The sequence below is a fragment of the Nicotiana tomentosiformis genome, chromosome 2 (genome assembly GCF_000390325.3).
Source record: "Nicotiana tomentosiformis chromosome 2, ASM39032v3, whole genome shotgun sequence".
In the NCBI taxonomy this organism is placed as follows: domain Eukaryota; kingdom Viridiplantae; phylum Streptophyta; class Magnoliopsida; order Solanales; family Solanaceae; genus Nicotiana; species Nicotiana tomentosiformis.
In genome coordinates, this window is record NC_090813.1 from 18,364,859 (window position 1) to 18,378,623 (window position 13,765).

General features: G+C 33.7%; 1 protein-coding gene across 1 annotated transcript; it reads left to right on the forward strand.

Annotated features, from left to right (window-relative positions):
* The first annotated feature begins 7,245 nt into the window (after nt 1-7,245).
* Nucleotides 7,246-13,765, forward strand: LOC104117817 (pyruvate kinase 1, cytosolic-like). The gene is made up of 16 exons (XM_009628933.4): nt 7,246-7,533; nt 7,668-7,764; nt 7,874-7,971; nt 8,696-8,851; nt 9,070-9,147; nt 9,273-9,404; nt 9,840-9,920; nt 10,056-10,127; nt 10,266-10,355; nt 10,695-10,839; nt 10,996-11,084; nt 11,888-11,983; nt 12,104-12,171; nt 12,256-12,355; nt 12,867-12,926; nt 13,251-13,765. Exons 1-16 carry the CDS (start codon nt 7,465-7,467, stop codon nt 13,401-13,403), a joined length of 1,584 nt encoding a protein of 527 aa, XP_009627228.1. The 5' UTR covers nt 7,246-7,464; the 3' UTR covers nt 13,404-13,765.

Sequence of the window (13,765 nt, forward strand, 5' to 3'; positions counted from 1 at the left end):
TGTCGCACATGCGACATCGCAGAAGCGCACAAGTGACCGCAGAAGCGGTCGTCCTCGCAGAAGCGACTTGTCTATCGCGGATGCGGTTTCGCACCTGCGCTCATTTCTCCGCAGAAGCGGAGCTCGGAAAGGCTGCCCAATGCCGTATAATCGACTGGTATTCCGGAGGAGCGGCCACACGCATGCGCACAAAATGTCGCAGGTGCGACACACCAGAACCAGCACTGGGCAGCAGGTTCCAATTGCTCTATGGCTCGTCCGAAACTCATCTGAGCCACTCAGGACCTCGTCCGAATATTCCAACAAGTCCAGAAACATTATACGGACTTACTCGGAGTTTCAATTCACGCCAAACAACATCAAAATTACAATTCACACCTCGATTCGAACTTTGAGTTTTAAACTTTTCCATTTGCAAATCTCGTGCCAAAACATATTAAGTGAATCCGAAATGACTTCAAATTTGGCACACAAGTCCTAAATAACATAACGGAGCTATTTAAATTTCCAGAATCGGATTCTGGCTCTGATATCAAAAAGTCAACCCCGTGGTCAAACTTGAAAATCTTTAGCCTTTAAATTATTAGTTTCCGTTAAATGGTCATAACTTGAGCTAGGGACCTCCAAATTAAATTTCGTGCATACGCCCAGGTCCCAAATCATGATACAGAGCTACCGCAACTGTCAAAATACTGATCCGGGTCTGTTTGCTAAAAATGTTGATCAAAGTTAACTCAATTGAGTTTTAAGACTCTATTTCACATTTTAATCCATTTTCACATAAAAACTTTCCGAAAAAATTTTACGGACTGCGAACGCAAGTCGAGGAATGATAAATTAGTGCTTTTCGAGGTCTTAGAACATAAAATTACTTATTAAATGTAAAGATGATATTTTGGGTCATTAGAGGACATATATTTTAGTTTTGGTTGTTTTTGAAGTTTTGTGAGTGATTTGAATGAAAATTTTGAAAAATAACTTGTTGCGATTTTCAAAATACATTTTCAAGTAAAAATTAGAAATTTTATGAACAAACACTGATTTTGAAAAAAAGTGAAAATTTTTGAAAAAATTTTCCATCAAATTTTATGTCCAAACGGCTGTTAGTTCTGCCTCTAAATATCTACCCGTAGAGTTTGACAATATTTTACAGGTGCAAAAAAAGAGAGGAAAAGAGTCAACGAAAGGTTTGGCCTTTGCGAGTACTGAACTACTGGTTTGTTTTGTTTCGTCAACAGTCTGACAAAAGAGAGGCGCCAGCCAACGAAGAAATGACCTCAAACATGTGTTGTTGTCTGTTTTTTCTTTTGAAAAGAATGCTACTTCTAGAACTTGTTCAAAGGACACGACAGTAACCTCTACCTTTCGTACTTTATTCTGTACTCGATTAATTCCTTCCCAAGTAAACCCCACAAGTTTGACCATAAATAATACTGCTATACTAGTATTTCGTTATTTGCAAAAAAAAATGAAATTTATGTTTGACACAAGTTTGGTCATGAGTATTTACAAAATAAATGAATTTAATATTTAAAATATTGATGACATACTGAAACTTTGTTAGAAAGTATTTCAAGCAAAATAAAGTTCTTACTCAAATCTTTAACTTTTGTCTAACTGAAATTTATGTTCAAACACACTTGCATATCATGTTATTTTTTTTTTTAGCTTCAACCAAATAATGCCTAAAATAACCAAAATACATAGTTTAGTGGTACAATCAATTTTTTTCATAATAACCGCCCTCTATAATAATATTTTATTATAGTGGTCACTTTTTTTTTTGGAATCAATATTTCATGTTTTGTTATAGCATATGCTCTCGGTACAATAATTCGTTATAGTAGCCAAAATACATATAGAGAAGTTTGACGTGTTCTATTAGAACTCTTCAACACAATGTGTTGGTTTAATTATCATTGTATTCTTTCCTTTTCTTATCCATTGATTTAATAGAAATTTGGCAAAGAACTCTAGACGTTCTCTGGGAGAACCACTTGATTGTTCCTGAAAGATAAATGAACGCATAAAAGAATTATTCAACATATGCGCTGGAGCAATTAAAACGAGAGTGTTCCGATAATTTAAATAAAAATCTAATTAAGAAATATATCGTTGGATATGACTCATAATATGTAGTAGTTTAATCAAATGAATTATAGATATTAATCGGAGTAGGAGATGGGGAGGGACACAGTAACCAATTTGGACTGTTATTCTATCCGTGCTATTCATTAGTTGTGATTATATATAGTTAGACATAATTCAGGCTTATACAACCCCCACTACATGAAATTAAAGGGAAAAAAAGATATTTATGTCTCACACGTAATTAATTACAGTCAATTCTTAAACTTTAATCTTTTTATCAATATGTGCAGAGCAATTCAGATATTGAAAAAATGTGCTTATGTTATATTGTAATTACAAGTGGTTGTTTATTTTATAGAGACTTTTACTTATATTTTAACATTTTAATAATATACAAAACTTAAACATAAAATTAATTAGAGACAACGTACAAAGTACAGCACCAGAGAAGCATTAAACATGGACCAGAAAGATGTAGAAATCAAATCCGCTGAATATACCAAAAGGAAGCATGCCTTTTTTGGTAAACTAGTATTAGAGTACATGTATCCTGTATTTTGATAGCATTCTAAAAAGACAAAAATATGATTGACTAACTTACAAATGACATCTTTTTTTCTCATGATAAAAATGCAAATTGTTCGATTGCTTTAATTAATACTACTACATAGGAATTGTTTCAACATATTTGAAAAGAATAAATTATTATTACAAAGGTAAATTATTATTGCGAAAGTAAATTAATTCAGCTGTTATAGTATGATTAATCTACATTTCTTTTCTTTTTTTGTCTAAATACATAATCGTACATCTCATATTCTTCATCTGGATGCATCCGGACGTTGTTTTATATGAAAAACAAGAGTATATGACTATAGTAGTATTACTTGCAATTGTTTGATTATGAAAGGGCTATGTTCATACTATCTTGAAAGGACTTAGAATATAAATTCATATTAAGATCAAAATTAGAATTTATTCTTTTCATCAATTCCCACGTATGTAGTGTTTTAATTTTCTTGTGTTCTTATAATAAGTTCTCATTTAAATAAATATTTTTTAAAAGTAAATCCAATTTGATTAAAAAAATATTTTAATTGCTTATATTTTCTAAAAATAGTTTTATGATCAAATTTACAAAAACATTTTGCTTTATAATTTTTTTTTTAATTTGTTATGATTTCTTATTTTGTTGTATTTATTTTTTACTTTCATAAACATCTATAAATGATTTTCGGCAAATTGTAGCCTCATTTTTTTTTTACTATTTTGTTTCACGTATAAAATGGTAAATGCTTTAATATTATTTAGTGAGATAATTTGTGCTCTTAAAATTATATCTTTGAAAAGATTTTTTACTAACCTCAAATATATTCTAATAAAATAAAAGGCAAGCGGCCTACGAAAGTTAGAAGAAAAAGAAAGAAACAAATACTCATAAATTGAAAGTTGTCGAAACTATCCTAGTTTTGTAATTGAAAGTGCTTATTTAATATTCCTAAATCTAAATGGAGTTGAAAGCGTATGAATTCTAGAATTGGAACGAATTAAAAATTAAATCCTAAGAATTAGGGAAACAATTAAATAATTATTTCTAAATATTAGGAAAAATTAAAATAATTATTTTTAAATATTAAAAAAATAATTATAAGACTATTTTGTCTCGTGTGAACTCTATTTTAAAAGGGTAAAAAGGGCGAACGACATTTCACTAAGGGTATTCGTGCTTTTAATATAATACTAGTTTCTATGTACGTGCGTTGCACGTAGATTTTTAGTCAATTAGATATGAAGAAACAATAAATTAAATTTATTAAAAATTATATATAAGAAATCAAAAAGAATTATTTAAAGCAATTGACGTGAAAAAATTGTTGCAATCATCGAAATATTAAATTTTTTTGTTGTTACATAACAAAATACTTGAATTCGATCGTTTGAAGCTGTAAAAATAATCAATTTAGTAAAGTTAGATAAAATTTGTGTTTATAATGCAGATATTTGCAAATGTGGTCGCATATCACATGATACCTATCTTCTTTGTAACCGGTGTTTTTCATGTTTAATCCCCTCTATCACTTCACATATATATCTTAATAAATACTCATTATAAAGATATATTAGATGAATAGTATTTTCTTCCTCCAACTTTATATTAAAAATCAATTTTTATTCTAACTCTAAACAATATGTATTTTTTCAAGTTATTTCTCAAATATGTCAATTAACCAACGATTTAAAAAAAACAAACGCTAATGTCAATTAAGTATTGGTTTTTTATTATTAAGGCAACATCACTTTACCCTTTCGATATCCATATGTTATATGCGAATTCTTGTTACTAAAAAGAGTTGATTTCATGCGGCTATTGAATATATCAAAGACGATACTCTGCTAATTAACTTTACTTCTTAGTTATTTATAGGAAGTATAACGAAGGCAATTTTAAAACACATTCAAAATTAGAGAGGTAGGGTGTGTTTGATAACAAGAAAATGTTTTCCAATTTTTCACGTTTGGTTTAAATATTTTGAAAAATATTTTCCTCATAAACTCACCTTCCTCTAATTGAAGGAAAATATTTTCCCTATCAAGAGGAGAGAAAATATTTTTCAAAACTTTTTCTATCTTTCCCTCCCCACCCCACCCTCCTACCCTGTCCCCATCCCACCCCGATCCAAAACCCTAAACCATCCCACCCCCACCCGCACCACCCAATCCCCTCATACCTTCACATCTGTCCCATAGTGTTTGGCTAAATTATATATTTTTTAAATAAATATTTTCTACTCACAATCAAATACTAGAAAATACTTTCTGAAAAAAGTTTTCTACTCATTGTTGAGGCTATTAGTTCAAAAAAAGTGTGAATAAAAAATGATGTTTTTTTTTAAAATTTCTCTCATTTACAAAGGAGCATTGTCCCATATTGGAGGAGGAAAGCTCATTTGTTAGGTATATATATAATTACATTTCTTCTAACTCTTAAAAATTTTGAGAAAAAGTCAAGCCTAGCATCGTCGTTGTCGCTTAGTTCAGCTTCAGATTCAGATTCAAATTTGGTCAAGTGAATGATTTTTTTTTTTGACCAAATTTATTTGGTCAAATCTGTAATACTAATATTTTAATACAAATCAACAATTTCTGTAATGGTAATTTAACTTTTCCTCATATTTTATTTTGCGTAAATAGTCGTTTTACGTGAAAGGCCACGTAAAAGAGTTGCACATCTTCCTTTTCGATCAATTGAGTGGAGCACGATACTTCACGAAGTTTGATTTGTTGCTGGCAGGCAGATGTATAATGTACTACTTCGATCCAGCTGGTTCACCTTCTCTCCTCCGTTACACCATAAGTCGTTCTAATCCCGGAGTGAAAGATCTTTCACTTCACCATAGCAGGAACCTCGCGCTAACGCACTTTTTAGGAACGAGGCCTAGGCCGAACAGATCACCGACTCCGAAGGCCTGCAATGGCGTAACGAGATTTCAGTCTTTACGAGGGCACCCCCTAGTTAGAGTCAGTCCTCTGGATAAGACACTGAGATGAAAGACGAATCAAGCAAGAAAGGCAGAAAGGGGGGCGCTTTCTCGAATGATAGTTTTTTTTGGAGTTAGTCTGACTGTCCTCTAATTACCACGACGAGGCTGGTCCCTCTTTGTCGATCAAAAAAGTGAAAGCTTGATGAAACGCTCGCCAAGGAAAGCAGATTAATTCTATCAAACTCTTTTGAACCCAACCTGTTGTCTATAAATACCATGCCATTCTCTCAGATTTTCCTTATGAAAATTTTGAAATCTCTTCTTCCTTTCTACATTATTTTCTTACGAAAATAAAGTAAGCGTGATTCACTGCTGCCATTTGTATTTGCTGTACACTAGTATTTGAAGTACCGCTATACTAGTGTGATTATCCGTTCTATCCTGGGAGAAAATAATCCTAAACCTTAGATACATGAGGGAATTAACTTCCTTAAGGAAATACTGTGAATTCAGTGAGTTAGGACTATTTTTTGGCTTCTTCTATATTTCTGTTTTTTTATGTTTATGTTTCCAAAATATAATTTTTGGATACAAAATACTAAGCTAGCGTTTGGCCATAGATTCCAAATTTGTTCTGAAAAATCTGATTTTGGTCAAGTTTGGTTTAAAGATGAAAATGTGTTTGGACATCAGTTTTCAAAACATATTTTTCAAGTTTATTTTGGAAAAACATGAAACATGACTTATACCTACAAGTTCTAAAACCTATCACGAATACCCAACAATACCATTATGAATAACATTCATTATATTATCGCAAACCATAATCCTAAACATAAATAAATTTGATACAAAATTAATATTTATCTAATGAACTACATGATACACTATTAGGTGACCGAGAAGACGAAGCGACATTGTTACAAAATAATAAATGGTGAGCTCTTTTATAAAATACAAAAATTTGGGGCAATTTTTAAAAAATGTAATAGTGATATTTTGGCCCAAAAACAGCTATTGAGCTGATTTTGGGATTTGGGATTTGGAATTTGGGATATTGCCAAAATGTAAGCAAAATCTATGACCAAACATGTGTTTGTCAAATAAAACCCAAATTTATTTTGGCAAAATTTATGGCCAAACGGATTTGGGATTTGGAATTTGGGATATTGCCAAAATGTAAGCAAAATCTATGACCAAACATGTGTTTGTCAAATAAAACCCAAATTTATTTTGGCAAAATTTATGGCCAAACGGATCCTAAAATTCACTAACCAAACATGTAAAAACAAGTAATAAAATCATTCATTTTCCAGGAATGACTTTATTATTTTTCGAGAAAAATATTTTTGTTGGTACCAAACACACCCGTAAATTTAAATCTTTTTCCAAAAGTATTTTGACACCTTAAATTCATCATTTCAAAACATTGACCAGGCTCAAAGCTAAATATAGGGAGGGCAATTTTCAAACATCCTTAATAGTTGAGGAGTGAATTTAGATATTTTTATACAAGTGTGCATTATAGTTTTTATAGGTATAGACATAGGTTGGAATCAGATCCACAGAATATACCAAAGACTAAATAGCACCCCCTTTTACTAAACTAAAAACTAAAGAAAAACCTAAAAATTTGATTACCCTAGTTGCAAGAAAATTCTAATTCTTGGGGGAAAAGAAAACGAATGCACTAAACTCTAGTTACTCCAATTCCAATAGCAGCCCCCAGCTTTCCACAAAGTCCCTACAAAAAGAATCAAAACCCCAAACAGAAAAAGACCTCTTCCCCTCTCTCTCTCTCTCTTTTCTCCTTTCAACGTTGAATCCTCACAACTCAGTATATTAAAGTTTTCATTTTTCTTCATCAAAGTCTTTGATTAATTCAGCAAACATGCATTCAAATCACTTACTACTTGAAGAACCCATCAGGATGGCCTCAATCTTAGAGCCATCTAAAGCTGTAAGTCTCTTTAAAAAAATCATCTTTTTAACATATTTATTGTGTCAGATCTATGTTTACATGTGATTTTATGTGTTTTTTGTTTAAAGATTGTTTTTTAATTGATGGGGTTTGTTTATTTTTTAATCTTGCAGAATTTTTTCCCAGCAATGACTAAAATTGTTGGGACTTTGGGTCCTAAATCTCGATCCGTTGAAGCTATTTCTGCTTGTCTTAAAGCTGGAATGTCTGGTAATATTGAAATTCAAGCCTTTTTATTTATTGGGTTTTTCCCTTTTTGGATTTGTATTGATGAAAGATGTATAATGGTGTATCTTTGATTGTTTTAATGTTCTGGCAGTGGCAAGATTTGATTTTTCATGGGGCGATTCAGAGTATCACCAGGAGACTTTGGAGAACTTGAAGGCTGCTATTAAAGCCACTAAGAAGCTTTGTGCTGTATGTATAACAATATATATATATATATATATATATATATATATATAGCTACTTATGCTGTTAATGATCTTTATGTTTGATTTATTAGGTTTTTAGACTCTGGTTCTCTGTGGGAAGTATGGCAGGTTCATAAGTATTTTAAACAATGATTTTTTAAAGCTAAGTCTGCACTTAGGAGTACCACATATGTGGACTAATAGGCAGATTCAATGAGGGGAGCCTTTGAGCAATGGTAAAGTTGTCTTCGTGTGACCTATAGGTCACGGGTTCGAGCCGTGGAAGCAGCCACTAACCCTTGGTAAGACTGTCCACATCACACCCGTGCGGCCCTTCCCCGGACCCTGCGTTTTGCACCGGACTGCCCTTTTTTCCCCTTGGATTTGAACTATGTTCTCACATGGTTTTCATCCCACTACTTAATTACACCCTTGTTCGCTATGGGTCTTAAGTTCCTGGATCTACCTCCTGTTAGGTTATTTGTAAATTCTGTTGTTGTCTTGGTCTTTATTGACATCTCGATTGGACTTATTGGACTGGACTGGAGAAATAATTGTTTTGGGGTTGTGCAGTTAATGTGTAAGAAAGATTTAGTTGTAGGTTTGTGCTTTCTTAACTTCTATTTATGTGTGCAATCCTTACATTGATGGCAGTGTAATCAGATACGTTGAGCATTGTCCGATAATCGACGAAGGTAGTAAAAGAGATGTTGTTTTGTTCTGTTCAGGTTATGCTAGATACTGTGGGTGCTGAGTTGCAGGTTGTCAACAAAAAAGAGACAGCTATTTCACTTAAGGCAGATGCAATTGTTACTCTGACTCCTCATCAAGGCCAAGAAGCATCTTCTGAACTTTTGCCAATTAACTTTGGCGGATTAGCCAAGGTCCAGCCCACATCTGTTGTCTTTGATTTTCCACTTTCAGACTCCTATAGAACTTTCATAGTAAAACCCTGATGTTTTTAGAGGAACCAAAAGGGGAGCAGTTATTTGTTAATGCAATGTAAAACTTAGTGGAGAGAACAAGATGATAGACATCGTGATAATTATTTGTATTTATTTAGACCCATCGTACTAAGATATGCTGTTAATTTTGCTTACAGGCTGTAAAGAAGGGAGACACCATTTTTGTTGGTCAGTACCTCTTCACAGGAAGTGAAACAACATCCGTTTGGCTCGAGGTATGTTGTTTAACAACACGATATTGTTAAACAATTGTGTTTGTAATTGTACGATCTACTACTCTGGATTAAGAAAAGCGGTCTAAGTTCATTTTTTGACTAGATATTTCTATGTGGCTGCACAGGTAGATGAAGTGAATGGTGATGATGTCATTTGCATGGTAAAGAACTCTGCCACTTTAGCTGGGTCAATGTTCACTCTGCATGCTTCTCAAGTACATATTGATCTGCCTACCCTCACTGATAGAGACAAAGAGGTAAGTTATTCAAAATTCATGACATTGATAAAAAAAAACCATGTCTATATCACTTCTGCAGATAATGAAGTTCAAGTTACACTATTAAAGATAATTTTCTGTGAGAACTTGGTTTTTAGCATAGTTATAACTGCTTATTCTTGAGTACGCGTGGGTTCAAATGTTTCTGTCTATTGGATATAGGACTATTGGGACGTTGTAATTGACATATATGAATTTGATAAGTAGGTCCCACTTTTTTACTACTTGTATTAACATTTACATTGTGTATGATCTTACTACTTGTAGTTTGTTAGCAAGCATATATCATTGATCATACAGAGTTTGCCTCGATAGAGCTACTTTTTGCTCTTTGTTTTCTGTCCTATTGTGGTTATTTTTATAGGAATCCTTCTTTATTCAGTTCGAACTTTTGGTTATGTTAATATTATTCAGGTTATAAGCACATGGGGTGTGAAAAACAAAATTGACTTTATTTCACTATCATACACAAGGCATGCTGAGGATGTCCGTGAGGTATGTATTTTCATTACTTTTCATCTTCTCTATGTCTTTTTAGATTCTTTTACTGTCATTGACAGCTTGCATTTGTCTACTCATTGTGGACCATTAGAATATGAAATTGATTTCATTCCTTGTGCTAAAATCCAGGCTCGTGAGTTCTTGTCTAAGCTGGGTGATCTAAGTCAAACTCAGATCTTTGCTAAAATCGAAAATGTTGAGGTTAGTTGATAAACTTGTATTTTTAGTGAGGTTGTTTTCTGTTTTTACCAACTTCCATGAGGTTTCTGTTTATGACGAATATAATGAATTCTACAAGGGTTTGATATTTTACTTTCTTCCTTTGTGTAATCTATGTAGGGTTTGACTCATTTTGATGAGATTCTCAAAGAGGCCGATGGCATCATCCTTTCTCGTGGAAACCTCGGTATAGATCTTCCACCTGAAAAGGTAAACTATCTTCTGCAACACTAATGTTTACATATGTTTTTTGATAAAGATTTGGCACTAGGGAATTGCTAGAGAGGTTCTATTTGAATTCCAAAAGGTATTAATTATGAATTCAAACAGTGTTCTCTACACCTTAACTTAGGAGTATATGAGGTGAAGGTACTTGGCTACAAGTCCCATGGAAACGATAAACTTTTCACGTTGCAATCCACTCTTATTTTTAAGCTCCATCTCTGACACGGTTTCTCTTACTAACATATACTAACTCCATTGTGAAACTTGTGAGTAATATTCCAGGTAGAATTTCTAGTCACTAGGCTAATATCGGTTGGTTTGCAGGTGTTCTTGTTCCAGAAGGCTGCTGTTCACAAGTGTAACATGGCTGGCAAGCCAGCTGTAGTAACACGTGTTGTCGATAGTATGACCGACAATCTTAGGCCTACTCGTGCTGAAGCAACAGATGTTGCTAATGCTGTCTTGGATGGTACTTTTTCTGCTCACTTTTTAATATGTGAAGGATTGAGGTTCTTTTACCCTTTTATATAACATCTAATTAGTCGTGAATACGTTGATGTACCATTTTAATATTTAATTGAGACAACTTGTTTTTCTTGGAGGTTTTAATGTTTAACACTTTCAGGAACTGATGCTATTCTTCTTGGTGCTGAGACTCTGCGTGGATTATACCCTGTCGAGACTATTTCCACTGTTGGCAGAATTTGCTTCGAGGTAGTTTTTTTCCTGATATTTGTGAGTTTAGGAAATTGTCTCCTAGCTATCTTTTAAAGAACTGTGTGGTGAAGCCTAAAATAAAACAGAATCGACATATACATCTTTTTGACATCTCTAGTTGGGCCTTCCAAATCTCAGTTACTACATAACCATAAATGTGTACTTGTGTGACGGCCTTTCAACTTTTGAGCTCTTTTTTTTTAAAAAATATTTAATTTTGTTGTATGCTTTTCTGAAACTCTTCTTTCATCTCTCATTTACCAGAGTTCCCCTTCCTTTATAGACACTAGTTTTCATTAATGAAGAACATGTATTTTATCAAAGATAACATTTTGCAGTTGAGGCGGTGTGGCTCATGTTTGCACCAAAAATTTCCCTTTTAGCAGTAACTACATCTTAAATTCCTGATTACATTCTTATTCCCTGTATCTCTATGAGGTAGGGGTAAGGTCTGTGTACACACTACTCTCCCCAGACCCCATTTATGGGATCAAACTGGGTTTGTTGTTGTTGTTGTATTCTTATTCCCTGCATTCAGAACATTTGACATTATTTCTACTTTTATTAGCCGTCTTCCTGTCAATAGTACTTGCTCAGTCATCAACACTTTGGTACTCTATTGCTTTGAGCTCTGAAGAAACATTTCTTTGTTTGATCTTCAGTTGCAAAGATTTATGGCATTATAGTTTCGATAGACATTACCTGCGATGGCTCCTAGTTTTAGTCAGCATTTTGTCCATTTTGACCTACTTGAGCTACTGGCGGCGGGCAGCACTAATCAGCAATTAATTTCTGTGCAGGCGGAGAAGGTTTTCAACCAAGACTTGTACTTTAAGAAAACAGTCAAATTTGTTGGAGAGCCCATGACGCACCTGGAATCCATTGCCTCATCAGCGGTACTTTTTTTTAAAAGTTTAAAATGCAACTGCCTTTCTTAAAACGAGAAAAGAAAGATTTCTGGAAATTGAATTGGGTATGCGTTTGCCACAATAACTCTATATCCCTTTATTCTCTAGGTAAGAGCCGCCATTAAAGTGAAAGCATCAGTAATTATTTGTTTCACTTCATCTGGAAGGGCAGCAAGGTAGAGTTTGTCATTATTACTATATTTCTTGTGATATTGATGCTCTTTCTTTATAAGAGTTGTAATTTATGCTCATGCAAACAGATTAATAGCTAAATATAGGCCAACAATGCCAGTATTGTCTGTTGTAATTCCTCGACTCAAGACAAATCAACTGAAGTGGAGTTTTAGTGGTGCATTTGAGGTACGACCTAGAGCTCAAAGTTTTTTTAATTATCAATTCTAGTTCATCAGCCGATGGTCTGTTAAATGCATTAGTAGAGACTGAGTATTGTTACTAGTGAAACTTATTTCTGTTTCCTATTTTGACTTATCGTTTGATTAAGTAGTTCGACTGATCTATTCATTTAAACTGATATTATGCCATCAGATGTTGGACTACACCATAAAATACTTCTAATAATAATACTGAAGTTGGTGCCCCCCCCAAAACCCCAACCCCAAACAGACACACGCACTCACACACCTTTTTTTTTTCCTTCTTCCTGATGTGACAATATGCGGGATTTTTTGAAATTGCAACGATTAACTATTGAAGCCTCTGCACTATTTGTTGATCACATTTTTCCTGTTTCACTGCCAATGTATTGATCTACTACTGTCTCCTTGTTCTTTTACTTTCTTCATCTGCTTTTTCCTCAATTTTTTTATTTACTTAATCTGGTGTAACTTTTGTTTAATTTCTTCATGTTCAGGCAAGGCAATCTCTTATTGTCCGAGGTCTTTTCCCAATGCTGGCTGATCCTCGACATCCCGTATGTTTTCTCATCATTTTGGTGTTTCATGTTTGTTGTTTGTCTTACCTTGTTCTGTTATTGATATGTTTGATTACATTTAGGTCTTCCTCTTAGTTAGACTACTTGTTTGGTTGCCTGCTGCTGTATGGGTTTTTGCTGTCTACTACGGATACTTATGCGGTTTCCCCTCTTCCATTTTATCGTGCTACTTATAATTAGTTAATGAGGTCAATATATTCCATGCCTATTTCAAACTTGAGAATTGTCAGTTTGAATGGCTGATTGGATGTTCATATACTTCGTTTTTGCTTGTGTTTAATCAAGTGATTTTTTCTTTCATAGGCTGAGTCTACGAATGCAAGTAATGAGTCAGTGCTGAAAGTTGCTCTTGATCATGGAAAAGCATCAGGAGTTATAAAATCTCACGACCGTGTTGTCATTTGCCAGAAAGTTGGAGATGCTTCAGTGGTTAAGATTATCGAACTTGAAGATTAAGGTGTTAGACTGCAGTTGTCAGCTGCTGCTATTTTTGTCCACATCTTTTTGGGATGTGATGGAGTGTTATAGCCATCACACATTTCTACAAATGTTTTGGTAACTCTGATGTGTTATATGGTAGTCATAAACCGGGCGATTCTTGTTGATAGAACTGGCTATACTGGAAAAAATGAAATTAGTCTAATGGCTCCCTATAGTTCATTCGTAGGAGTCTGTGCTCAGTATCCCTTCCAAGTGCTTTTCTAAAGCAGTGTGTTTTGGAGATGTCTGTAACTAATTTTTGTTGTGTTCAGAACTTACTCAACAGAAGAAAGACCTTGAATGCCCATTTAAATATCAATAATAAAACCTTTAAAGTA

Bases quoted from the DNA above. Each gene is read 5' to 3' on its own strand.
- LOC104117817 (XM_009628933.4), top strand. From the start codon at position 7,465: ATGCATTCAAATCACTTACTACTTGAAGAACCCATCAGGATGGCCTCA. The intron at 9,148-9,272 runs GTATGTTGTTTA...GTGGCTGCACAG, and splicing joins CAACATCCGTTTGGCTCGAG to GTAGATGAAGTGAATGGTGA. The intron at 11,085-11,887 runs GTAGTTTTTTTC...ATTTCTGTGCAG, and splicing joins TTGGCAGAATTTGCTTCGAG to GCGGAGAAGGTTTTCAACCA.